General features: G+C 35.9%; 3 protein-coding genes across 6 annotated transcripts in view; 1 reads left to right on the top strand and 2 right to left on the bottom strand.

Annotated features, from left to right (window-relative positions):
* Positions 1–5525: 5525 nt before the first annotated feature.
* On the bottom strand, positions 5526–10584 carry LOC115446300 (heat shock 70 kDa protein cognate 4-like). The gene is made up of 3 exons (XM_030172905.2): positions 10332–10584; positions 9545–9749; positions 5526–7352 (listed from the first exon to the last, which is right to left on the bottom strand). Exons 2-3 carry the CDS (start codon positions 9747–9749, stop codon positions 5599–5601), a joined length of 1959 nt encoding a protein of 652 aa, XP_030028765.1. The 5' UTR covers positions 10332–10584; the 3' UTR covers positions 5526–5598.
* Positions 10585–12253: 1669 nt separating this feature from the next.
* On the bottom strand, positions 12254–20643 carry LOC115446301 (transmembrane protein 161B). Its single transcript, XM_030172906.2, has 9 exons — positions 20398–20643; positions 19953–20315; positions 19414–19493; positions 18105–18320; positions 16952–17068; positions 16274–16414; positions 15594–15768; positions 14402–14620; positions 12254–13858 (listed from the first exon to the last, which is right to left on the bottom strand). The coding sequence occupies exons 1-9, from the start codon at positions 20398–20400 to the stop codon at positions 13739–13741; spliced, it is 1434 nt and encodes a 477-aa protein (XP_030028766.2). The 5' UTR covers positions 20401–20643; the 3' UTR covers positions 12254–13738.
* Positions 20644–21118: 475 nt separating this feature from the next.
* Positions 21119–25367, top strand: part of LOC115453177 (V-type proton ATPase 116 kDa subunit a1) — a 36059-nt gene continuing 31810 nt past the window's right edge. For all 4 annotated transcript variants that reach the window (XM_030181847.2, XM_030181846.2, XM_030181849.2 and 1 more), the window contains exon 1: positions 21119–21430. In XM_030181847.2, the coding sequence (XP_030037707.1) occupies positions 21314–21430 (117 nt within the window). In that variant the 5' untranslated portion in view covers positions 21119–21313. The remainder of the gene's footprint in view (positions 21431–25367) is intronic.

Genomic DNA, 25367 nt, shown 5'->3' with positions numbered 1-25367 from the left:
ATTTTTCTAGTAAACAACCTTTTTTTGCCTTCCAACTATGATTTTGTTGGCAAGAGCATGTGTGATCGTGGATTATGACGTTTAAGCCCCCACACCCCTCCTAGAAATAAAATTTGAGATTTAGGTGCCCCCCCCTTGATTTAAAAGCTAGGTACGCGTATGAAAATATTATACAATAACATCCAATATAAATTAAAAAAATAAGTAGTTAATTACAATATTAGTCATTATTATTATTTATGTATTTCACAGTTACTTATTACGGAAATATGAAAAAATACAGTTTATAATTGGGTACAGAAAATAGTTCCATAGAGGAAGGAAAACTAGATGTTTTTATTAATATATTATTATTACCCAGTAGTAAGTATTTATCTTTCTCGTTATTTCCAGAATATTCCATGCATAAGTACTTACAATACTTAATATACCTATATCGTTTATATTAAACTGCTGTAAATAATAATCTACAATATTATATGTAAAATATTAAATTTAGCACACATTTTCTAGCAGCACTCCGCGTAAATAAACTGTGAAGCCGTTCTATTCCTGTGTTCGATTCTTAGGCTAGGCAAGCCAAATATATTACATGTTGTAAGAAATACGCAGATTCAAAAACAGTGCGCTCATAATAACTTTTAGCTTAAGTATAAAATACAATCCATTATGGGTGGACGAACCTATTGCCGAATCGATCACACTAGAATGTTTCGAATCTTGACACTGATTTTATGACCTAGAATCTTCGATCAACAATACCGATCGAAGCCTAGAATTCACCGAAAATGATCTAACCGGTTTACAACCCAAGCACACTCTCAGCAGACCAACGAGGTGGTATCAGATAATTTGTCCGCCACCTACGACGTTACGTCCTACGACTATGTCGGCAATCAGAGTTGATAGACTAATCGATGTTTTATTTATGAAATGATAAAATTAGCTTCAACGTGAACCTAACTGTATATTTCAATTCTTGGCGTCCATGGAGTTAAAAAAAAACATTCCAGTAGCTTCGTCATAACAGTGTTTTGTTGCCAGCTATTTAATTGCTATATTTCTACCACGATATTTATAAAAGATCCTATAAATAATACGTGCTAAAATAAGCACTGAGAAAATCTAAACAAAATTCCGCCAACCCTCAACGCTAAATAATTCATTTGAAGATGTTTTACATGCTACAAATAATTTATAGTTGCAAAATTGTTTTTATGTTCATGGATGATTTGCCAAGTTTTTCGATATATCAGTTCAGTGGCATAATATCGTGCTTGCAATTGTTTATTTGAACGCCATTCTACAAACACATTTTTTTTATTGTGTGACAAATTTATTCCATTCCTGGACCGAGTGTAGACCAGGCTCGTAGCTAAAATGCCTTTCTATTATCTAAAGTCTTTATCACCCATATAAAAAAGAATTTAAATAGATACGGCCAGTATAGACAATTCCGAGTAGTAAATTGTAACATCTAACGGAAGCTTCGAGAAGTTATATCTTAATTAACAAGTGCCTTGGTGTCTACTACAAGTTTTATATATTCACGCTCCTAGCACTTAGCAAAATCTAATCTGTGCCTCGACATTACTTATGTATTTGTTATATTTTAAATCGTTGAATCTAAGCAAGTTGTTTACTACTTATTTACCTTGAATTATCTAATTCCCATGCATACATGAGTAGCTCCGGACGTATGTATGGATGAAAGAACAAATTATAAATATTTTGAATCTTTTTAAAATTATGTAGTATAAGATGTTGCAATGAATAGTAACATTGCAGTACAATAGCCTATTAACACAATTTGCACGCGTTAACGTGCGATTGCGCGGGATGCGGCAGGCAGCATACAGCGATATGCGGCGACGGCATTACTCTACAGTACCTAGGTTTTTTGTATGAGTTAGATACTGACATACAATTGCAATCGCGGCACAGTCGTCCAGTGAAATAGCACCTTTAACTAAATCAGAAATTCGATCTCACAAGACCTACATTTGTATAATCTTACGAATTACAGAACACTAGGTTGTTTGTTCCACACTAATAAACAATCTATCCTATAGTTAGAATACAAGATCGTTAAGAGCGTTTACGCATCCGCGCGCCGTATGTCTCAAAAACAGCACTTTTCGAAGGAGATAATATCCATCAAAACATTAGTTTAAAAACATATGAATTAGTAATTATTATAGAAAATTTTGTTGTCTAAAAAGTTAGTAGAGAAAATTTTTAGATTTATTGAGTATTTGTAAATTGTTTAATGATTACTGAACAGAGGTTTTCAAATTTGCGCTTCGAACGTCTATTTCGAAGCTCAAAATATCTTAAACCACTAAGGAACATAACAATATGTTATTTTTATCTAACTAAAAAAGATCCTGAAGTAAAAAGTTAGTAGAGAAAAAATATCTTTTTATGTTTAATTCATGAGAAATAAAAATTCAAAGAATTCGAAAATTTCAGAAATGTTGGTCATTTAAATGATTTTTTTTTATCACTATTTCTTACTTAATTGAATATAATATTGGATTACTATAATAGAAGAACATCTCCTTAAAAACATACAATTTAAAAATTCAACAAAATTAGTTCTGTTATTTTTCTATAAATATTTTAAATACCACTATAAAACGCAACGCGCAAATCGTTTCAAATTAGTCCGCCTTGAGGCTTTCTAGAGAGAGGACGTATCGCTCGTCGCTCCGGCGAGACTCCAGTTGGACTTTGCTGTGCGTAGAAAAAATAGTCACGTGTATACAGTGATTGCCACATCTTAGTACTTTAGTAAGTAAAATATTTTTTCTTTAATGATTGACAATAATTTTAGTAGTTACTATAAATTATTATTATATTATTATGTTTCAGACACAATGGGAAGTAAAGCTATTTCTAGGCAAGAAAAGGAAACGTAACAACGCTGAAACTTCGGCTAAAGCAAAAGCTAAAAGATTGATGTACTAATGTTATAACATGCGTCTGTAGTATGGTTGTTGCTTTTTTTACTCATTAAACACTTGAGCATAGTTACTCGAAGGAAAAAATTGAACCTTAAGCTAAAGACAATTAGCCCATTGAAATGTTACATGAGCTTTGTATTTTTAGAGGACCCAATTTTATTTTTAGAACATGTGTCGGGGGTCAATAGAAGCTTAATCTCAAGTTTGTGAGGTCGCCCCCTTGTCCCCTGGCCGCCATCATGGAAAAAGGGGTGAAAACACTTTTTTGCGATATCTCAGAAACTATGCGTCTTACATAAATTTTGTAAAGTCATAATTTGTAGCAAATTGTTTTGCCTACAAATATGTTTATATAACTTTTTGCCCTAAATTAAAAATTAAATAAGTTATAAGCAAAAATGTGAGAAAATGTTTATAAAAGTTTTCTTTTTTGCTCTATAACTTTTTTTTTACATTTTACAAAAAAATTACCTCAAACTAACTTGTAAATGATCTTTTGAGGAAAATTGTTCCCTATATTTTTTTTTATTTCATTCATTTAAAACGCTGTTACAGCGCTCCAAAGTTTACCGGGTTCGTCAATGCTCATGAGAATCCGGTCGAAACAAAATGTTTAACTTATTTTTGATTTTTTTATTGTAAATATATTATTACAATTTTTTTGTTAAATTCGTACAACTTTACTTATTTATTCCTAACTCTTTTCTTTGCCATAGAACTTACCAAATTTAACTTATCGAATGTTATGCAGGTAGAAAAGGTATGAGTTACCATTTAGGGATAAACGAGAAAAAAAACATATTTGCAGGCAAAACAATTTGCTACAAATTATGGCTTTACAAAAATTTTGTAAGACGTGTAGTTTCCGAGATATCGCGAAAAAAGTGTTTTCACCCCTTTTTCCAAGATGGCGGCCGGAGGACAAGGGTGGCGACCCCACAAACTTGAGGTTAAGCTTCTATTGACCCCCACACATGGCCCAAAAATAAAATTGTGTCCTCCAAGAAATGCAATATTCGGTCCTTAAATTGTAACATTTCAATGGACTAAACGCACATTTCAAAACTCGTTTTACGCCCGCGGGGTGCGCGGTTGTATGCGGTACCCGCTGTATTGGCGGCCAACTATTAGAATCGTGCGGGCCACGGTAGCACCAGCGCGCTCTGTGGTTAGTAGGTGGGCGACTGCAGTAGTCGGTAGGGGAGGGGTGGTTACAGAAATCTGACGCCATTTTCCTCCATCGTGATCGTTTCTGATATGATATATAGCAATACCTATTAAAAAAAAAACTATCCAAAAAATATAACCAACTTCCGAAAAAAGAAGTCTTTTATTTCTCACTTTTTAGTTATACACCTAAAAATGACATCTCATTACATACACCTTCTGACTCAAAATATAAATTCCAATATGTAATTTCTAATGACTTAATTTAAACTTTCAATACGCTAAATATTAAAAACTGCAGATCTATGGAGTAATTATGTGGTCCATTATAAACATCGTAGCACAGTAATTTTCCTGATTTATTGTCTGATTACGGAGTTCTGGTGCCTATCTTTCGGCTTCATGATGAGCTCCACTTTACTAAGGGTACTTTCTAAATGCAAATGCATTTGCATTTAAAAAGTGAAAAAAACAATTTGTAAAATTGCCGTTAAAATTTGTTAAAAATGTTTATTTTTTTTTATAATTACAAAATGATACATATAAACTATTTCATGATGAATTCTTATATATTTAATAATAGAATTCTTCATTTATCATAAATTCATAAATCATAAGTTACATTCCAATTAGATAATTAAAGCGAAAAGATCAAAATTGGTTGGTCTGACTATAAAGATAGCCGACGCGCTAACTCTACGCACACAGCTACGCAACGGCTCTGTGTGAGTGAATTTTGCGAAGAATTACCTATAGTTGACTTCACGCGCGGCACGTAAACGCTCTTAACATTAACTTAAGAACTTAGTGACTCACTGATCACTCCTTTGTTTTCTTTATTATCGGATGTTTATTAGTCAGTTATATTATGGTAGGTGTGTAATTTCATAGGTTTAGACTAGACTGCGAGGTTGTGCATAAGCAATTTAAGTATAAAACGATGAATACTTTGCGAAATACCTAAGGAAGTAGTTGCTTCATTTACATATGAATTACTATACTCGTATATACCAACTGTTGTACTACGTAGGTATTTAGCTGTTTGCGTCAGAGTTTAATGTCCACACGTAAAGTGAATATACGGTCACGCTCGGTCAACGCAACGACATACATTCAATGGAGATGACGCAGGCGGGACAAGTGGCGCGCGCCCCAAAACAGTCGGTCAACTGAATATCGGTCGCGGGTCGTCGGCCTACTAGAACAGTGTGGCGTTAACCTTATGTACTCGAAATAGACGGCACATTAGTTCCGTGTGAATAGCGTTGGATGATGTTCAGAATCTCAAACTTCGGTCTGTACAATTATGACATCATAACTATTTTTAACTATTAACAAATCTTCCTAAACTTTAGTGTATGATATTGTGGAGAGCTAAATAAAAACATAGAATAAGTTGCAATCATTTATTCGAATCAAGAGGCGTAAAGATATTGAATCGAAATGGTGTTATATTGGAATGTGTTTAGTCGACCTCCTCGATGGTGGGTCCGGCGCCGCCGCCGGGAGCCGCGCCTCCGGCTCCGGGAGCTCCGCCGGGGAAGCCTGGCATGCCTCCGGGCATACCGCCAGGCATGCCTCCTGCACCCTGGTACAGCTTGGTGATGATCGGGTTGCAGATGCCTTCGAGCTCCTTCTGCTTGTGTTCATACTCCTCCTTGTCGGCGAGCTGGTTCGAGTCTAGCCACTTGATCGTGTCGTTGCACTTATCTAGGATAGTTTGCTTGTCGGAGTCCGAGATCTTGTCCTTGAGCTTCTCATCTTCCATGGTGGACTTCATGTTGAAGCAGTACGATTCCAGAGCGTTCTTGGCCTGGATGGTCTCCTTCTGCTTCTCGTCCTCGTTCCTGTATTTCTCAGCCTCATTGACCATGCGCTCGATCTCCTCCTTAGAAAGACGGCCCTTGTCGTTGGTGATGGTGATCTTGTTCTCCTTGTTGGTAGATTTCTCGACAGCGGACACGTTAAGGATACCGTTGGCGTCGATGTCGAACGTCACCTCGATCTGGGGCACGCCACGGGGCGCCGGTGGGATGCCGGTAAGTTCGAATTTGCCGAGCAAGTTGTTATCCTTGGTCATGGCACGCTCACCCTCGAATACTTGGATGAGTACACCGGGCTGGTTGTCCGAGTAGGTGGTAAAGGTCTGCGTCTGCTTCGTCGGAATGGTGGTGTTACGCTTAATGAGGGTGGTCATGACACCGCCAGCAGTCTCGATACCGAGCGACAACGGGGTCACGTCGAGCAGGAGCAAGTCCTGCACCTCCTCAGACTTGTCACCGTGCAGAATGGCAGCCTGGACAGCCGCACCATAGGCGACGGCCTCGTCGGGGTTGATGGATTTGTTAAGCTCCTTTCCATTGAAGAAGTCTTGCAGGAGCTTCTGCACCTTGGGGATACGAGTGGAACCGCCCACAAGTACGATGTCGTGGATTTGGGACTTGTCCATCTTTGCATCACGGAGAGACTTCTCTACGGGCTCCATCGTGGACCTGAACAGATCGGCGTTCAGCTCCTCGAAACGAGCACGGGTGATCGAGGTGTAGAAGTCAATACCTTCGAACAGGGAGTCGATTTCAATGCTCGCCTGTGTGGAAGAGGACAGGGTCCTCTTCGCCCTCTCGCAGGCGGTGCGAAGACGCCTGAGCGCCCTCTTGTTGGTGGTGAGGTCCTTCTTGTATTTCCTCTTGAATTCCTGTACGAAGTGGTTGACCATACGGTTGTCGAAGTCTTCACCTCCCAAGTGGGTGTCACCGGCGGTGGATTTCACTTCGAAGATACCATCCTCGATGGTCAGGATGGACACATCGAAGGTACCACCACCAAGGTCAAAAATCAATACGTTTCGTTCTCCACTACCCTTCTTGTCAAGGCCGTACGCAATCGCAGCAGCGGTCGGTTCGTTGATGATACGGAGAACATTCAGGCCGGAGATGGTACCGGCATCTTTGGTGGCCTGTCTCTGTGAGTCGTTGAAGTACGCTGGAACCGTGATTACTGCATTCTGCACCGTTTTGCCGAGGTAGGCTTCGGCGGTTTCCTTCATTTTTGTGAGCACCATGGAGCTGACTTCCTCAGGGAAGAATGTTTTGTCTTCACCCTTGTATGCCACCTTAATTTTAGGTTTACCTCCATCACTGACAACCTCGAAAGGCCAGTGTTTCATGTCGGCTTGTACCGTGGCATCTTCGAATTTACGTCCGATAAGACGTTTTGCATCTGTAACAAACGAGAATAGCAATGTAGACACTGTGATTCAGCCACTACTCGGTGAGGGTAATATGATTCCGTCAGATTATATTTATCATTCAATATGTTCAGAGACTCTAGTCTAGTATATTGGGTATCATCATAAACCTATTCATTCTCAACACATATTTTAGAATTCATTGTGTAGGAATTGTTTGTCGTAATTATATAGAAACACTTAATATATTAATTATTGACCACAATGTGCAATTAAAATATCTAGTCTACTTCAATGAGATTATATGAAGCACTTGACGCCCCACTGAAGTTCGCAAAAGCAACAAATGTCAAATTATATGAAAAACAAATAAGAGGTAGAAACTGCGGCATATAGGTAAGTTGATTAACAACTTTTTACCTTGAATGGTGCTGACGCTTTACATAAGCAACCGTTGACCTTACAACGTGTGAATGACGCATTTTTATTAACAAGATAGCTCTTCGGTTTCCTAGGATAGCCGCAAAAGTCGTGTAACCGTAACACCACTCGGAATGAGTCGGTCTGTGTATGTTTATACAGCTACTTCAGTAATGCAATTTACAAGTTACAGGGTTACTGCACGAAGAGCACAGATACTTATAGCATTAAGAGATCTTAATCTCACAAAGCGTCTTTAATCACTCACGTTTCAAAGTCAATAAACGCCATAAAAATTGACGCTATTATAAGGAGTATTATCCTAGAAAACAAGTTGTAAATCAACAAGTCACGCCCAAACGACACCAGTAGGTATAACGTTAAAGAACATTTCCAGTTCAGTAATGACTCACACACGCCTACTATGGTAACTGCCTACTCTTACTAAAACCAGTTAAAAACTTCGTTCCTATGGCAACGACCATAGCTGTTTAAGCTTCTTAGCAACAATTTCTCTATTAGAATGACAACATTTCTTAGTTTTCATTGTTCAGAGCGTATTGTTTAGATACAGTTACGTAACCGGTAACTAGGACACGTGTGAATCAAGCAAGCGAGTGCGAGATAAGGTTTTACCCGACGGCGAAATGAAGAGTATATATCCTTAAGGCAAAACGGTGCTCCAACTATATTTATAAAAGCTATCTATTCGAAGATTACATATAGAAAAACCTTTTAGGAGTAATGATTTGTATTAGTAATGTTCGAGTATAACTTTGCCGTCTCGAAAAGGTAATAATTTCCATGATCGGGACTTATTTCTCAAAAATATAATTATCTATGGGGCTATGTTGTGCTAGGGTCCCCGAAACCTTGGGGAGACGTTACGCGATCCTTTGTCTCTAAATCTCGAGGGAAACGCGCCTTTGTTGTAAAGTTATACAGCCCGGATGTATTGCAACAGATGTTACGTAGATTCCATGTCGCTTACAGCTGCCGTAAGACAATTTAGTATCGGAGTCTGGAATGGCTCTAACGCTAGATTATATTCCAAGAGCATTTTTATTGGCCCTTTGTATAGTAAGTTTCGTGTATATCGATAAACCACAGTCCCTATACGGATAAATGGACCGCTCAGATGCGAGACAAAGGTCGCGACCCAGATAGGGCGAGGCTGCAAGCGATATCGATCGCACCACTACAGGTGCCCGCTCTGCACGCTTTATTATATTTTACAGCGTACAAATTTGTCCGTCTCTTATTTGATATTTCTCATAAACATTTTAGGTCAAATCGGAGATTCAACGCTGATATTATTTCCAATGATAATATAAGGCTTGCCATCGCTGTATTATAATTTATAATTTCGAAGACCGAAAACAAGTGTTTCGAATGGAAAAAACTGGCATTTTCTATTGCTAATTCATTAAGTTTAACCTAGGACGTCACTAACTAAACACGATATTATAATTAACAGTCAAAATGTTTGAACAATGCAAGGTTACGTCAACACGCGGCTTGATAAGGCGTTACAGGAAATATGAAAATGATCAAACTGCGGTCAGGCTAGCTTTTAATTATAATGAAACATTGTTTCATGTTAATTTGTGAACAATTGAAAATTTTCCGAACTAAGGTAAAACTTATAAACGCAGAAAACGAACAAAGTTGACTTTCATTTTGTGCTTCGAAGGAAAGGAAGTTATTAAATTACTTGCACATTGTGGAAGTGCTTGGGAATGGGCTTTGTAGTTTATGCTAAATGCTAGGTATGCTAGAAGGGCTGAAGTGCTGTAAAACTTACCGAAAATAGTGTTGTTAGGGTTCATCGCCACCTGGTTCTTGGCGGCATCACCGATGAGGCGCTCGGTGTCCGTGAAGGCAACATACGACGGCGTTGTCCTGTTGCCCTGGTCGTTGGCGATGATCTCCACCTTACCGTGCTGGAACACGCCCACGCACGAGTACGTGGTGCCCAAATCAATACCCACTGCTGGTGCCTTCGCCATCTGCGCAAAACAGAAACAAATTTTATTATAAAAAATCACATTGCGAACAAAAAGTTTTCATTCAAATTACATTCACAAAGCCGGCCGACGCAGAACCACGCTTGTCTATGCGAAAATGCCACGGCAGCCATTACGGGGTAAAAAAATCGATGAACGGAACGTTCTCGAATGCGAAGTATTTATGGAATTTTTCACCTTGAAAATAAAAGCTGTGCGTCGGAATTACTAGTACATTGCAATAATGATAGATCAATAACACCACGACCTCGACACCCACAAGGATAACGGTCAGCAGACCACGTGCACATTTCCCACCAGCATAAACTATGCATGATGTACACTAATGAAATTTCTAGAATTGAGAATTAAAATATGATTACGTTAGTTAATCACTGATGAAACAAAAAGGAACAAAAAGAAAACGGTTCCAAGAATGGCAAAGTCCATGGAACTTCCCGCCGACGACCTCGTGTTAATGATAAATGATAAAAACTATACAATTTACAAAATTTACAAATCAACAATTTGCCATTACATAATTTAAAAAATATAACATGAATTATAATATTAAATTATACTCACTTTGTATTACTTATGTGTTACAATAAAATCAGTCTAGTCTTGTTCGCAGAACAAACTCAGCAAACAGAGGTGCGCGATTGACGGCTTCAATTCACAAATTAAACCGGTAAACTTGGTTCCGTTTTAGAGCAAGGAGTTTATATGCGGGCGTGGTGCGTCATTCGACGTCACGAGGATGTTCTGGAATATTCCTGGTTGTACACCAATCAGAAGAGGTTGCGTCCCCTGCGGTGACACGCTATTGGTTAGAATTTGAAGCTTGCAGCCATATAGCGGCGTTTCTGGGGGTATGGCATAGTGATGATACATGTCGATGAACACTTTGTCGATAAAATGCCAATGTTCTTATCGACTAATAACTTGAGAATTAAACTAGCCCTATGAATTTACATAACAGTCTTAAGAAATAGATTAATTTATTTGATATTAAATTCTTTTGGCTTTTTTAATTTAAACATAATAAAATATTGCTTGATTTATATAAGCATTAAAACAAACATATTGCATAAGAAACATGATATTACCATTGATATATAACAGTTAACACGAGTCAGATAAAGGTAGACGAATAAAATACCTGTTAAAGCAATTAAAACGGATATAAAATCAATATCATATGATGTAGGAGGGCATAGCACAAAATAGGTTTATAAAATTCGAAACTCCATATTTGTAACTTGCAACCTATGAATGAGCATAAGAAATATATATATTTACCTAGAAAATGCACATAAAAACCAAGTACACATATTTTTTCATCATAGCTGTATGACAATGCCCTATATTTTGAAAGTTACAATTTTTTTAAATATATCTTACAAAGTAAATGCGTGTAAATTGTAATACATACGTAAATAAAAAAATGCTATTGTTTTATCTCAATATTAGCCAATTACAACGGCCCTGAAAATACGCACTGCGAAGGCTACCATGCCGTCAGCATTGAGAAACATACTTGTTATCACAGCTTTGCTCTGTCCTTGGATAAAAAATGTCTATGAATACGGGCGTTTCTTTACTTTTTCAGCCTTAACAAGATAACAGATTAAGGGTGTACTTATTGGCAACAATAGTCCTTTCTGTGATAATAGAAGGAACCCAGTACGAAATATTATTTATAATTTCAAACGTAACATAAGGTAACATACTATATTAAAAATATCGTCGTATAAATAGTAATTAATGTTATTGTCATATTATTATAACGCTTTGCCAATAATCCATCGAGTAGCTGTAGTTGAATGTAAAGAATAAACATATATTTATCGATAAGTACTTATACATTCCACAACACTGGCTCAGCGTGAGATCAATACATGTAACTATAGACTAAAGAACGAAACCATAGTAAACGTGATTATGACATTTGTAATATTGCAAGGAGTAAAAATATTATTATTACACGTAATCATTTTCTACTTTTTGATTTTCTAGAATAAATTAATTTGTAAGTCAGGGAGAGTGGGGAGTGTAGCACAATTTTTCCAAATAATCATTATTTCTTTTTATTTTCATTTCAGTTTTTAACCTTTGCCAAATGAATGTCTTATGCAAAAGTATAATCATTGGGGAAAATATACGTAATAATTACTTACTAATAATCAGCAAAGAGATCTAAATATACTTACTGTTTAATATCTTTGCTAATCAGTTATGATCAAATTATAAAGTAAGGTAATAAAATATGATACCTACGTAATTAACTACATTTCACGATACTTAACAATTTCGGTTAACCATTCAAAAATAGTTAACTACTCTATACAATACATAAGTAATATAAATTGAAAATATCTACCTACTTATTTCGCGTTCAAAACAAACATACATTTTGATAAAATTGCGAGGATTAATCACTATGATAAACAATGATGATAATACTATTGAGACTTTCTAGAAAAAGTTATGGAATAAAACAAACATTAAAAGTGAAAATATTTATTCAACAGTCCCATAAATAAATTAATACAACCAACAACCTCCATATGGACGTGGAAGTCTATAACACAATTCTTATGGCTACACATCATAAGAAAAAATTGAACATTCAAAGGCGCTCACGTACACACTTTGAATTACTACAACTTATAATAATATTTGTTTATTAGGACACTTATAATAATTCTTTATCTCAAGACCATTTTATTACACAGGTTTTTGCGGATTAGATTTTTATAATTATTTACTACTTTTTTACTGTCAATGTGGAAATTTTCCATAGAATCTCATGCAAACAAATTCTGAATCAGATACTTTCTTACAATGTGCGGCCGGGTTTAACGATAATATTTTCAAAATACTTTTACAATATTTTCATCGCATTCACTATTAAATTCTATGCTTTATTCCGGGATATTTGTTTTTAAAAATTATTTGTCTTTAGAACACACATCAGATCAATACGAGTATTTAATATAAGGCTCAACCAATTTAAATGAAATCTGCAGAAAGAAATTTCTTGTCTTTAAAATAATCTGCAGTCAGTCATCTCATACCGAATGTGCAATGAACATTTTGGGTTTCTTAGGAAAGCATTATTGACTAGAAAAACTAAAGTCTGATTCATACTACAATAGTTTTTCAGTAAAGTACAAAATGTTTAAAAATTGTATTCAACCTTTTTATACAAGCCTCACAGATATATTAGTTATGGCATTATAATTTCACTATTTATTGCTGTTGTCAAAGCGATCTTGAAATAATCTTCAGTTTTAGTGAAATATTAAAGCTATTTTTTCTTTAATTCTAGTATTTTTCGTAACATCTAGTGGACCACTTGCAAAGTCTGGGCTGCAGGTTAAGTACGTTTTAAAACATTTGATACATAGGAGTAAGTTCTATCCTTTACTGATATAATAATGTAGTACAAATCAACATTATATCTTAAAATATAAACTCAATGGCACCGTCATAACTATTAAACATTTTGTCACTATAAACTTAATATTACTAAGAGATAGCACATATATTGTACTTGAATAATTAATAATGTACACTTAGTGCAAATTAGTCATAGTGAATCATTTAGACAAGTAGCGATCGTGAGTCAGCCAATATAAGTCCCGAAGTAAGCCGGCATAATTCTAGCGACTGTTGAATGACGCATTATCTTATTTCCCAGTACTCTGGGAGTGCACTGCACTTATTATTATGGGAAATGTAGAAACCAGCTGACCCATAATATTAAAAAAATCTAAAGTAAATGACCAAAGTTTATGATTATCCCTAAATGGGATAAGATTATATTATAAAAGCCACAAAATATTCAAAAGTCACAACGGTGCTATTGTAAAGCCACGTCTACATTAACTACCTCCGCAACTTACAGTTACCAGTAACCCACACTTTAGTTTACAGTTGCGCGGTACTGGGAGGTGAGACGCGGCTTTGTTTGTACAGTGCTCAGATCACGAGATCCTGAAGTACGTCTGGTACGCCATCCCCAGTGAGGTGGTGATGAACCACGCGCAGCAACACCACCACGTCGCGAACCCGAACACGCCGCGGTACACCTCCGCTGTGAACACCTGCAGACAAAGGATTATGTCTATACTATTGTAAAGAGGCAAAATTTGTGAGCTTGTTTGTATGTTTGTGGGGACTAATCTCTGGAACTACGGAACCGATTTTGAAATTTCTTTTACTATTATGAAGCTACATTACTCCTGAGTGACTACTTTTGATTCTGACAAAATATTTATCTCGAAAAACTTTTTCACACAAGCCGAGCCGCTGGCAAATTCTAGTTACATGCGATGTTCGACAACTTCTACAATAATAGCTTACCGCACCAGGAAATTATTGATATCATCAACTCTCAACGCCCTTAATACTCTCTTTAATAGCGCACCTGATTTTGATGTTTTATCGGCAGATTGGAACGTGAACCAATATGAATGTTTGCATTATTGTGAAATTAAGTCATGATACCGCATATTTTATGTAGTTATAAAGTGCATTATTAATCTGCTTCATATTTTACTATAGTTATGTTATTTTTAACTTAATTAGTGTAATTGGTTTATCCGTTCCAATTGAAATAAATAAATGACCCGTACAAAAAGCGTTACCATTTTCAAATTCTCCCACGCGAGCTGGTACTGCTCCACTCCCTCGACAGGCTCTAAGGGTCGTGCCTCGGCGCTGCACATCTCAGGAGTCTCGTAGAACAGCCCCGTCCACGTGTACCCGCCCAGGGTCTTGTACATCAGCGTCAGGTACAGCACCATCACCACCGGACATATGTATTGCAGCGCCACCACGCATAGATAGTAGAACACTGACGCTATCTGGAATTTATTAAATATTAGTTTTGCTAGGACTTGAAGCTAATACGGAATAATGAAATTATATTATTAGACAAGCACATGTTACACGTGTGTGTCTTATTTCTTCCGTTTCAAACAGGCCGGCAGAATAGTGTCGATTGTCGAGAGGTATTCATCTCTCGTCAGTCGAAATTCTTTTGGAGCCCACTACACTTACCATCAGGTGCAGTGGGGACACTCTATCATGCATGTATAAAAAAAATCTAAATCTATTGAGTTTCTATTTTTATTTTTTTTTTTATAATCTGGCATTGATAAGATTAGTTCGGCCGATTTCCATAAGAGGCTATACTTAGGTCAAGAACAATAAACTCTATTCTAGAAGAGGCAATATTAATGTTATCAATATTAATCATGTTGTATCGGGTGAATGGCGTAGTCATTATTACGCTGCATATTAAAGTTTAAGTTCGATTATACCGATCTATTACAATAAAAAAAAGATTAAATAGCCACTAAATCTGACCGTTGGGAACACCCATTTTAGAAATACAGTTATCATTTAATGACTATGACTAAAATTCTTATATAAATAATTCTGATACGAGTCTGTATCGGGCATTTGACGCAATCTTTACGGTAAATAGATACATGGATAGCATCACGCCGTTTTCGTTTTATAAGGGTAGGCAGATGTTTTTTTTTGGGATTCGCCCTGGGTTTCACCGGGGGTACCCTGCTAACGGTGTACAGGCGATCCCCGGCTTTGCAACCACGGGGATTCCTAGAGGCAGAAGTATTATCACAGTGATATTTCGCCATCTATGTTAACTCCTATGTGCCTTTTTTTATCCGACCTAGGATAAGAAGCTGGGACCTCAGCGCGGTAGTTGTAGTCTTACCGTGTACAATTACAACTACGTCATCGGCGCAGTTAAGATATAGTATAATCCCGACACTGGTAAAGTCCTAGGCAAGTTCCACACCACCATACCTTCTTCTGCAGCTCGATGTTGGTGATCCGTCCCGCCTCCTTCTTCTGCACGTCGAGGCGGCGCTGCGCCATGTCGAGGTAGGCCTGCAGCTGGCGCGGCATCACCAGCAGCCGCACCGCCGCCGTCACCACCACCATCACCAGGCGAAGTGTGTCGTACGCTTGGGATGTCATGCTGCAACATATATTATTTTAATTTTATATGAAACTTGATGTTTTCAAATAATTTTATTGTATTCATTGTAAATGCTGGTAGTAAGATATATTTTATGACCAACATACACAAGGTGTTAAAACCCGCCATAATGGCCCACACAAATGTGTCGTGTTCTGGGATCAGCCTGTGTATACCCGGTTTCAACAGGCCGGCATATTTGTGTCGACTGCCGAGAGGTAATCATTTCTCGTCAGTCGACATTCTATTGGACCCCAGTTACCATCACCGCAGTGCACGTATAAAATAAAATAAAGGCAAGAAATAATATTTAGTATTTACATCATTATGAATGTACAAAAAAAACTAAAATATGATGTTATATGTATAGATTTTGTGTTGCCTTTTTAAATCCTAAAATACAATTTAAATATAATAATCTTGTTGCGCTTGACAATTGTACACTATTACAGTGTAAAAAATATTTTGGTGAATTCCAACTGCAAGCAATACAAGTGAAACTCACAGAGGCTTGTCCATGCCGCTGAACACCCTCACGGTGAGGTAGTGCCGAGTGATGGGCCGGACCCACAGCAGCACCAGTACGAACGGCATCGCGAAGTTCAAATTCAACAGCAAAGATTTCACTTTGTCGTCACCATAGTATCTGAAACCAATTTTATATTAAGTCTTCATAAATAAATGAATAAGTCTCAAACAGATTATCTGATGGATATGATTTTATTTTATCGACACATATTATTTCTATTGTTGAGGGTAAGTTTCTAAGTATTTCTGAAGGGGAAAAGATATTTTTAAATGTCTAAAAAGGTATTTGTACCAAGGACATTTAAAATTCCTTTAAATGAATATATTGTTTTTCTATGGATGTTTAGCTTTGATTTTACAGCAAGTCATAATTAGCAATGGATACATTTTTTTTTCGCGAGCTAAAAACTTGTTATCGCTACTATCACTCGGGAGATGAGTGGACAACCGTTTAACAACCGTAAGACCGGTAAAACCAATATGGTGAAACCAATATAACCATATTGGTTTCACCGGTCTTACGGCCCAATGCCGACACTCGGGAGTATAGCATCATCCAAGCGAGCATTGGAGTCCCTAACCCCTATATACCCCATACCCTACTTAAAGATACAGTCATTCACAGTTGAAAATATTTTAACTCGTAAATATATACCTAAGGGAGTCCCAGTGCATTCTCGCCACCCTGAGTCCGGGAAACGTGAACAACGTTCCGATAACAGCCGCCCACACCGCAAACGATAATTTCAATATCAGCTTCGACGCTGGACCACTGAAATAAACATACATGCTTTTATAATATTGTACAATGGAATACGTCATAGATATTTACTTGAATATAGCTTTGAGACTTGTTTGTTTTTGATAATATAGTTCTTGTGAAATTATTACTACGCCACATGATGTTTTTTTTTATCGGACTCCGCTGTCAACCCAGGAGGAATCCCGCAAATGAGATACTGGAATCCATGGGTTTAGCGACTGCAGGATCCTGGAGGAAAGTTGGGAGGCGATAACTGAGAAGGAAGTGAGGGAAAAGGATAAGGAAACCTCTTAGGATGGAAGGAAGGGAGGCTAGGAACTGTTCGTGAGCCCTTATAGGCCTCAATGTGAATTGGCAACCATGAGGTATACACACTTACTTGTGTGCCTAGAGCCACGACAAATGTCCCACCGTGCATGGGCGTGCATTCGCTGTGGAAACGCACAAGAATTGCCGCGGGGGGAAATGATACTAAGTTTAGATTACGTATTCAGGGGCCTTATTCTCTATGACAGTGTAAACCCATAACACGACCGTCTTATCTTCGTGGAATGGGATTCTGTATGTCTATTTCTATTGTCATAAATGTGGTGCTTTATGCATTGTATACAAAATAACTTGTAGAGAATAAGGCCTCTGACCACTGATGTACACACTAGCGGCAACATCTCAATAATTCTATACACATGCGACTAACGGCACGTCTGCACTTCAATAAGAATATATGCAGAAACAGAATAGTTATACTGTAAAAATTGCTTGCGGAAATCAACTTCTGCAAGTTTTCTTTGCGGTTGCATGCACTTGCGCACCCCCCGACCGTCGATATTAGGAGAGAGAGTCAAATGGCGGGGTTTTAGTCGGTAGGGCAGTTTATACCGGTGAGTCCGACAGAAATCCGTAAATCTCTGTGTTTACATGTTTCTCCACAACTACTTCACAAATCCGTAAATCTAAACCTCAAGTATCATGCGAGAGTTTCTGATATAGTCGAGAAAAGATTAATAAATTTATTTTTATTTAATTTAAGTATGACTATACTTACACAGAAGTCAACCCCTGATTTTCAAGGAACTTCGAAGCATTATCATAGAAGCTGTCATAAGCCGGATCAACGCCGACTTCAAGGTTCCTCTCATCCACGATCAGCACCATCATTGCAAGAAGCAGGAACACACAGAACGCCACTATACACGTGGACCTCTCGCCCATCGACTCTTCACTTGTGAAGTACTGCTTCGTGAGGGACAGAAGGATCTTTCTGATGTTATGTTAAGGATACATAACGATTTCTTAAGTTTACGCGAATGTTAGACATTTAAATTAAACTATTTTACGAATTTTATCGCGGTTTTAATATTTTACTTTTCTCCTGACGTTTCGAAGGATACATTTTTTTGTTTGAAGTTTCTTTATAGTAGCTATTACCTATAAAACACTTAGGGGCCGTTAAAGTATAACGTAACGCAATTTTTGAAGATTTTTGACAGCCACACCGCCCCCCCTTCAAAAGTTATGTGGATCTAAAGTGACAATTTCTTTTGTAATATTCTCAATTATTTTACCTAAAATACCTTTGTTATTGTTTTAAGAAAAATAAGCCAATGTTACATAACGCTTTGTACGAGACCCGCCTCCCGCGCCTGTAACGCATCATAACGTTTTACAAGAAAAATTGTGTTACATAATACTTGAACGGCCCTCAATATTTACCTAGATACATATGGATCAGGGTCTCATCTATTTTTTTTTTTTTTTTTGGGACTTTACGCCCCTCTCTCGGTCCCCCTATCCAGGACAAGGGTTATTTTTTGGCATTTTTTCTTTTTTAATTTATTATTATTATTTTTTTTTTAGTGTCACATCTATTACACTCTCAATATTACTCCTTACACTAAAATGTTTATTAGCAAATTACAGGGGCCTTAAACTGTAGCACGGTCATGATAAGGAAATGACCAATCTACTCAATTAAACCATTTTAGAAATGTTTCCTAATTTATAATAGCTACCTTTCTAAACAACATATTCATCTCAATAATGCTCAACATGTATCAATCTGTTTCAGTTATACAGTGTCTTGCTATGTTGAGTGACATTTAACATCAGAGGAAGCGAAACAAAACATTGTATAACTGACACAGATATATGCAATATTTATTTAGTAATGCCTTCATAATTTAGTTTTTTCATAAATTCCTCTGTAGAACAAAAATCCTCAAACTAAGTTGACTGTATAATTGGAGACAAAATACCCTTATAAACATGACCCTCCTTTAGCAGTTGGGTAAAACCACTATGATTTGTAATCAGAAACTGCAATGAGGCTATGTGTGCCTTTTAGTAAAGGATACATTGAGAACAGCACCACAAGTAGACACCACACCATGCTCAGGTTAAACTCATCTTTCAGGGGGAATATTGATGTGTACACCTGAAATTAATGAAAAGATATTTGAAACAATATAAAGTTTTAAAATAAACAAAAGAACAAACACACACAATAGGGCACCAAATTTTCGCCAAGCAAGCCTATCGCCATATCAGGCACAAATTCCAAACTCCGTACTGGTACTGAGCAGAAAAACTCAAAAATCACTTTGCCTGACCCAAGATTCGAACCCAGGACCTTAGAGTGCTGCAGTACTGCGCATACAGTACAACTACGCCACCAAGGCAGTCAAAATATATAGTTTTATTTTTATATAATTATTTTATTCCTGATGGTATAGCTAACATGGACACCATCCAAATTTGTTTTTTATAGAATATTTATAAGTTATCTGTAATCAATAAATTTTCAGAATTATTATAGGTATAATTATTTAATTTTGATATGAAAAAAATATGTTCCCTCAGATGCTATTGGCACTGAAGGTTAAAGTTTGATTACCTCAGACATGATATAAACTATAGCTGAATACAGAGAGAAGTCCACAATCCATAGGTACTCTGTGTAGAACCTCAAATGCACCACGTCGAGCGGCGTTACCGGCGCCGTTTCCAACTGGATGTCGAGGCTGCGAGGAATGTGGAACGTCTCCGGCTTTCCATTACTTTCAACTTTACCGCCTTTTTTACCCTTAATTTTGTCCTTTGGGACACCAGCCAGCGCCTTCAATTCAGTATTATCAGGATACAAATACCGATATAATCCTTGCGAACACAGTAACCATCTCGCAAATGAATAATTTCCCAATTTCTGTATGATCGACACCATAATAAGTGTAATAACTAGTTGTGCGCCAAGTAATGCCTGCAATACACAAATGTTTACATAAAATTGTATATGTGGGCAAGATGCATTGTATATAAGATAAAGTATATAGAGTACACACCATTTCGTCCTAATTTTCATTCACATAGAAGCCAATTCATAGTCTAAATATAATTAATATTTTTTATTTTAGGCACAATCTAACCTCAATTTCTTTACACCCACACAATATAACCTTGTTATATTTAATGACACGGGAAAACGCATAAGAAACATCTGTCAAGAAAAATTAAGTCTGGGGAAAACAGTGACAAAATGAGACGCTCGTATTTTGGTGTCAAAATAGTGACCATTTAATTTAAACGGTTTATAACGTTTATGTACCTACTGTCATGTACTCTCTCATGATGGAATTTACGATAAACAATATTAATTATCTTTTACAGACTTATATAGTTAATAATTATTTTTTTAGGATACATATGATTTATGTAGGTCGTTCTTAATATTATTATTTTATAAATTAATGCTTGATAAGCGGTAACAAACTCTGTAAATGCAAGAGTCTAATCAATAGACTGAATAAGAACATCGTTTTAGAGAGAGACAGACATATTCACATCTTTTCCAGACCTTAAAATACACCCATAATATGTGGAGTAGAGAAAGCTAAATTACTTAAAATGCATATTTTTAAATGGCATGTTGTTGGCATTTATAAATTTATTTGGACCTATTTTTATTAAACTATAAATTTTTAATACGATATTCATTTCAATGCATAATAATTTAAACGATGATGTTTTATTTTTTTTATGTTAGGTAAATATTGAACTTAGTGTGGTATCACTGGTACATTGTCCGCGTTGCGCTGTGATGACGAATGTCCGCCGCGAAAGTTATTCATATCGATTGATTTCACCACAGAAGTAATTTGGTTTCGTCGCCGCTAAAGTCTGCTCGCAGACTAGCGACGGAGCCTATTTCTCGAGTATAAGTTATTTTTTTGTTTTGTGTAGTGCTAATAGTCGTTCAATATGGGGTCTTTGTTCAGGAGTGAGGAGATGACATTATGTCAGCTCTTTTTGCAAAGTGAAGCGGCGTATGCCTGCGTGTCGGAACTTGGAGAGCTGGGCCTCGTCCAGTTCCGTGATGTGAGTAATCTTTGACCATGTGTAGCGCATGAAACGCCCTTAATTCACTATAAAACATTTCGTTGGTAATCGGCAAATCAAATGAATTATAAAAAATCTTTGACCTCCTTTCGAACGGAGCAAATATCATGCCCTCAATCCCTGACACATTATCTGATAACTACTAGGTATTGATTATTCGGCTGCATATACCGCATACAAGCAAAACTTGAGAAATGGCTTTTTACTTTGCTTTTTTTTTTTATATGCAGACTATTTTTGTATTAGGTATCTGAATAAACTTGGTTTATTTTTTATTTAGAAATGAATATTTTGGATAATTTTTATTAGTAGGTAGGTAAATGTCTAATCTCTGTGTTACACACATGCTATATTTTTTATTCTGATTTTGTTATGTATAAAATAATAAAACACCTTATTTCGAGTTTGCTGATTATAAATTAGATTTATTGTAATACCAAATGACTAACTAATCTTTGTGACATAACTTAAAAGTGGGTAATAAGTTGTAAATATTGAAAATGGAGCTATATAACAAGACTTTATTTATTTCTCAATTACTTTATAATTTTTTTTTAAAATAAAACATTGAATTAAGTTTTAAGCAAGATTTAGTTTTTAACTGCTATAAGAATATTGTAAAAATGAATTTCTCTAGATCTTCCAAAGGTTTGATTTGTTACTAAAATTTGTTTTTTGTATCCTTATAACTAACTTTAGGATAAATCTCTGTGACTTGATAGATACTATTATTCTGTGAGTATTGTATTTAGGTGTAAATGATACTAAAACATAGAAACTATTTTTGAGATAATTAATGAATAAGCTGGCATATATTCGGGTGAATTTTGAATTTTTCAACATCACAAATTCTAATTGGTTTTTAAAATATTATTCATTTAGATTTACATACATATAAAAATTCTTTTTATTTTGTCTATACATCATTTATTCCCAAAATCAATTTGTGTGATTATTTTTCAACACCAAGCATAGCTTATATTTCCAATTATTCTTTTTCCAATTGATAAAAATTAGGCTGCCTCAGTGTCAATATTTATAAAATTTTAAAAGCCTGGTTAATTTTTCTAATACACTCCACAGTCAAATAAATCCAAACTCCACATTAAAGTATATCTTTGGTTGTGTTTATTTGGAACTTTGAAATAGCTGCCACAAATCTGCACTCATAGATTTTATACTAATATATTTTTATTAGCAACTTTCTCTTGTCATATTAGTTTGAGCTAAATTCAGTAAAATTGCATTTGATTTAAAAAAAATAATTCAGTTATATAAAATATTAAAAACTTCATTATCAAAATTAAGATCTTTCATTTAAATCTGATTGTGTGAATGATATAGATTATTGAGCTACCAACATAAGAAATCATAATTTATATAAGTAAGCACTTATCAAATTAGGCACTACAGACCACACCATTTTAATTAAACTGCCAACATAACAAAAAAATAATTAGAATACTTGTGACCAGTCACATGACTGATTAAAACAATGTGATTGATAATAATTGGGTATGATTGATCAATTGTATAAAATCTAATCAGGGATTAACTTATCACATTTCAATTGATATGGTGCCTAAAATCTATGAACCTTGTGACTATGTTTCTTAAAGATTATGCCATGTTTTGAGATATTAGAAGATAATACTCTTCCTACATTTAACTGACATGTGATAGATTGTCTATTGGTGTTATATCTCATTGAAAAGGAGTTCAAAGACTAACAATGTGTAGGAAATTACTACCATTCAATTTAAAAACCAAGCCAGAATAAAAACATATGAAGTTTTTAAGGTCTTCTGTATTAATATACTAAAAGTTATGTACACAAGATTCATAAAAATAATTTGATTATGCATAGAAGTCTCCGTCCTTTCATATGTTTAAGTTTGTATATTTTATAACAAAACAAAGTGTAGCATTTTTAGTTATGATACAATTTATTATCTATAAGATAAGCCGAAGCACTGTAGATCTGAATGAATGATACTAGTGCTTTATTTCTATAGAAAAATATATACATAAAAGGTCACATTATTTCTTGTAGGCCACTTAGACCAGTATGTTGTATTCATGGACATCAAAATTTTCCAATGTCCTCGATTAAAAAGTGAATACAGATTTGATGATTTTGGTTATTTTAAAAAATTGTAGTTATACTTCCACAAATATAAGTCAAAGTCAACTTTATAAATTACTTTTACGTTATCTAAGTTATACAAATATGCATAACATAAGCTATAAACATGTGATACAGTAGTTAGCGTCCATATTGGTTCAGTTATAACTCATGTCCTTCACTTTCAAATGTAATAAAGAATATTAACCTGTAATGAAACTGTGCCACTGTAGAATTGTATTTCAATTTCATTAGCAGTAAGGGCACACCTTTGTATTTATACTAGACAAAGATCTTGATCACGGATTTTCTTTTTGTATCCGCTCTTATCTCTCTTCTTTTATTATACCCACTTGGCAAAATGACCTTTAGTGGTAAGTGGAGTAGAGTCCAGATAATGGCGACAAACAAGTGGTGATCACTCCTCTCTAGTAAACATAGTTATGCTGGCCTTTTTGAATATGCACATGCTGTACCCAAAGGCGACACACTTACGTGAGCCATTATGGTGGATTTTAAACCTTGTAAGATAGTAATTAATCGCTATCCAGGCAGATACAAGTATCCTACTGCTGTAGGTCTAAGGTCACATTATGGTGCACAAGTCTTAAGTAACCTTCTCAACATCACTACATAGTATAAAACAAAGTCGCTTTCTCTGTCCCTATGTCCCTTTGTATGCTTAAATCTTTAATAACTACGCAACGGCATTTGATGCGGTTTTTTTAATAGATAGAGTGATTCAAGAGGAAGGTTTATATGTATAATAACATCCATTAAATAGTGGAGAAATACTGTTATTTTGTTATGTTATACCCGTGCGAAGCCAGAGCGGGCCGCTATGTTTTTATATACAACGTTCACAGTTTTTCTGTAGTGTATTTAGTATCAGCATTGCACCCGTGCGAAGCCGGGGCGGGTCGCTAGTACCTAATAATATGAGTTCATTATAAGCGTCAATTTGGATTAAGAATAAACATTTTCCTTATAAATAATGCATTTTGTTAACATTTTTTGTCAGTACAAGAATATCATTATATTAATTTGTATAAACACTCATATTTTCCTTCATTTTACAATGTTATGTGTAAGGTCGACATGATGTTTTGTCTATCGTCCTTTGATAATCTTGAGATTACACTTTACATTACAGCAGGACCGGCACAACTGGTCTCACAATATTTGCTTAACATACTTACTGATTAAATAATAAACGATCTAACAACCATAATTAAACATCGAAGTATTTTAGCATTGCGTGATAGTCTAATAAAAAAAAAAACATTAATTTTGCAAAATTATCACATAACACTATTATCTCCGAAGGGGTATGCCTATCCCTGCTACCAGGCTGCCCATTTGTCGCCAAGTCTGTTTCGTCCCATGATGTGATAGGGGGCGAGCCTATCGCCATATCGGGGACAAATTCCAGTAATATAAGAAATATCACTGCCCGACCGCTCACGCAAAACAACTACGCCACCGAAATAGCTTATAAAAATTAATTGGTAAAATATTAGTATCATATTAAGTGCTATAGAAACAAAATGTATCTTAGTATGTGGTGTTTGTATTAAAAGGCTTTCAACTAATAAATCGCTAAAACCTTTAGAAATTGCATACCAATGTGTGACTTCCTTCCACGTTTACTTTCTCTACTCACGATGTGCCTATAGTATCGGTAAGCCATGCGTAACGATGCATAATAGCATAGTTGTCATTAATAGTTCAATTATCTTAGTTCCTGATTCATACATCTCAAGACATGCACCTTGAAAAACCTTATAGTGT

The sequence above is a fragment of the Manduca sexta genome, chromosome 20 (assembly GCF_014839805.1).
Source record: "Manduca sexta isolate Smith_Timp_Sample1 chromosome 20, JHU_Msex_v1.0, whole genome shotgun sequence".
In the NCBI taxonomy this organism is placed as follows: domain Eukaryota; kingdom Metazoa; phylum Arthropoda; class Insecta; order Lepidoptera; family Sphingidae; genus Manduca; species Manduca sexta.
The sequence above is the reverse complement of the archived record's forward strand: the minus strand, read 5'-3'. Positions and strand labels throughout refer to the sequence as shown.

Excerpts from the sequence above, each read along its gene's own strand:
- LOC115446301 (XM_030172906.2), bottom strand. Across the intron at positions 15,769-16,273 it reads AGCGGCATGGACAAGCCTCT|CATGACATCCCAAGCGTACG; the intron begins GTGAGTTTCACT and ends TATATGTTGCAG. Across the intron at positions 14,621-15,593 it reads ACATCGAGCTGCAGAAGAAG|ATAGCGTCAGTGTTCTACTA; the intron begins GTATGGTGGTGT and ends AATAAATTCCAG.
- LOC115446300 (XM_030172905.2), bottom strand. The coding sequence starts at position 9,749 with ATGGCGAAGGCACCAGCAGTGGGTATTGATTTGGGCACCACGTACTCG. Across the intron at positions 7,353-9,544 it reads CCCTAACAACACTATTTTCG|ATGCAAAACGTCTTATCGGA; the intron begins GTAAGTTTTACA and ends CGTTTGTTACAG.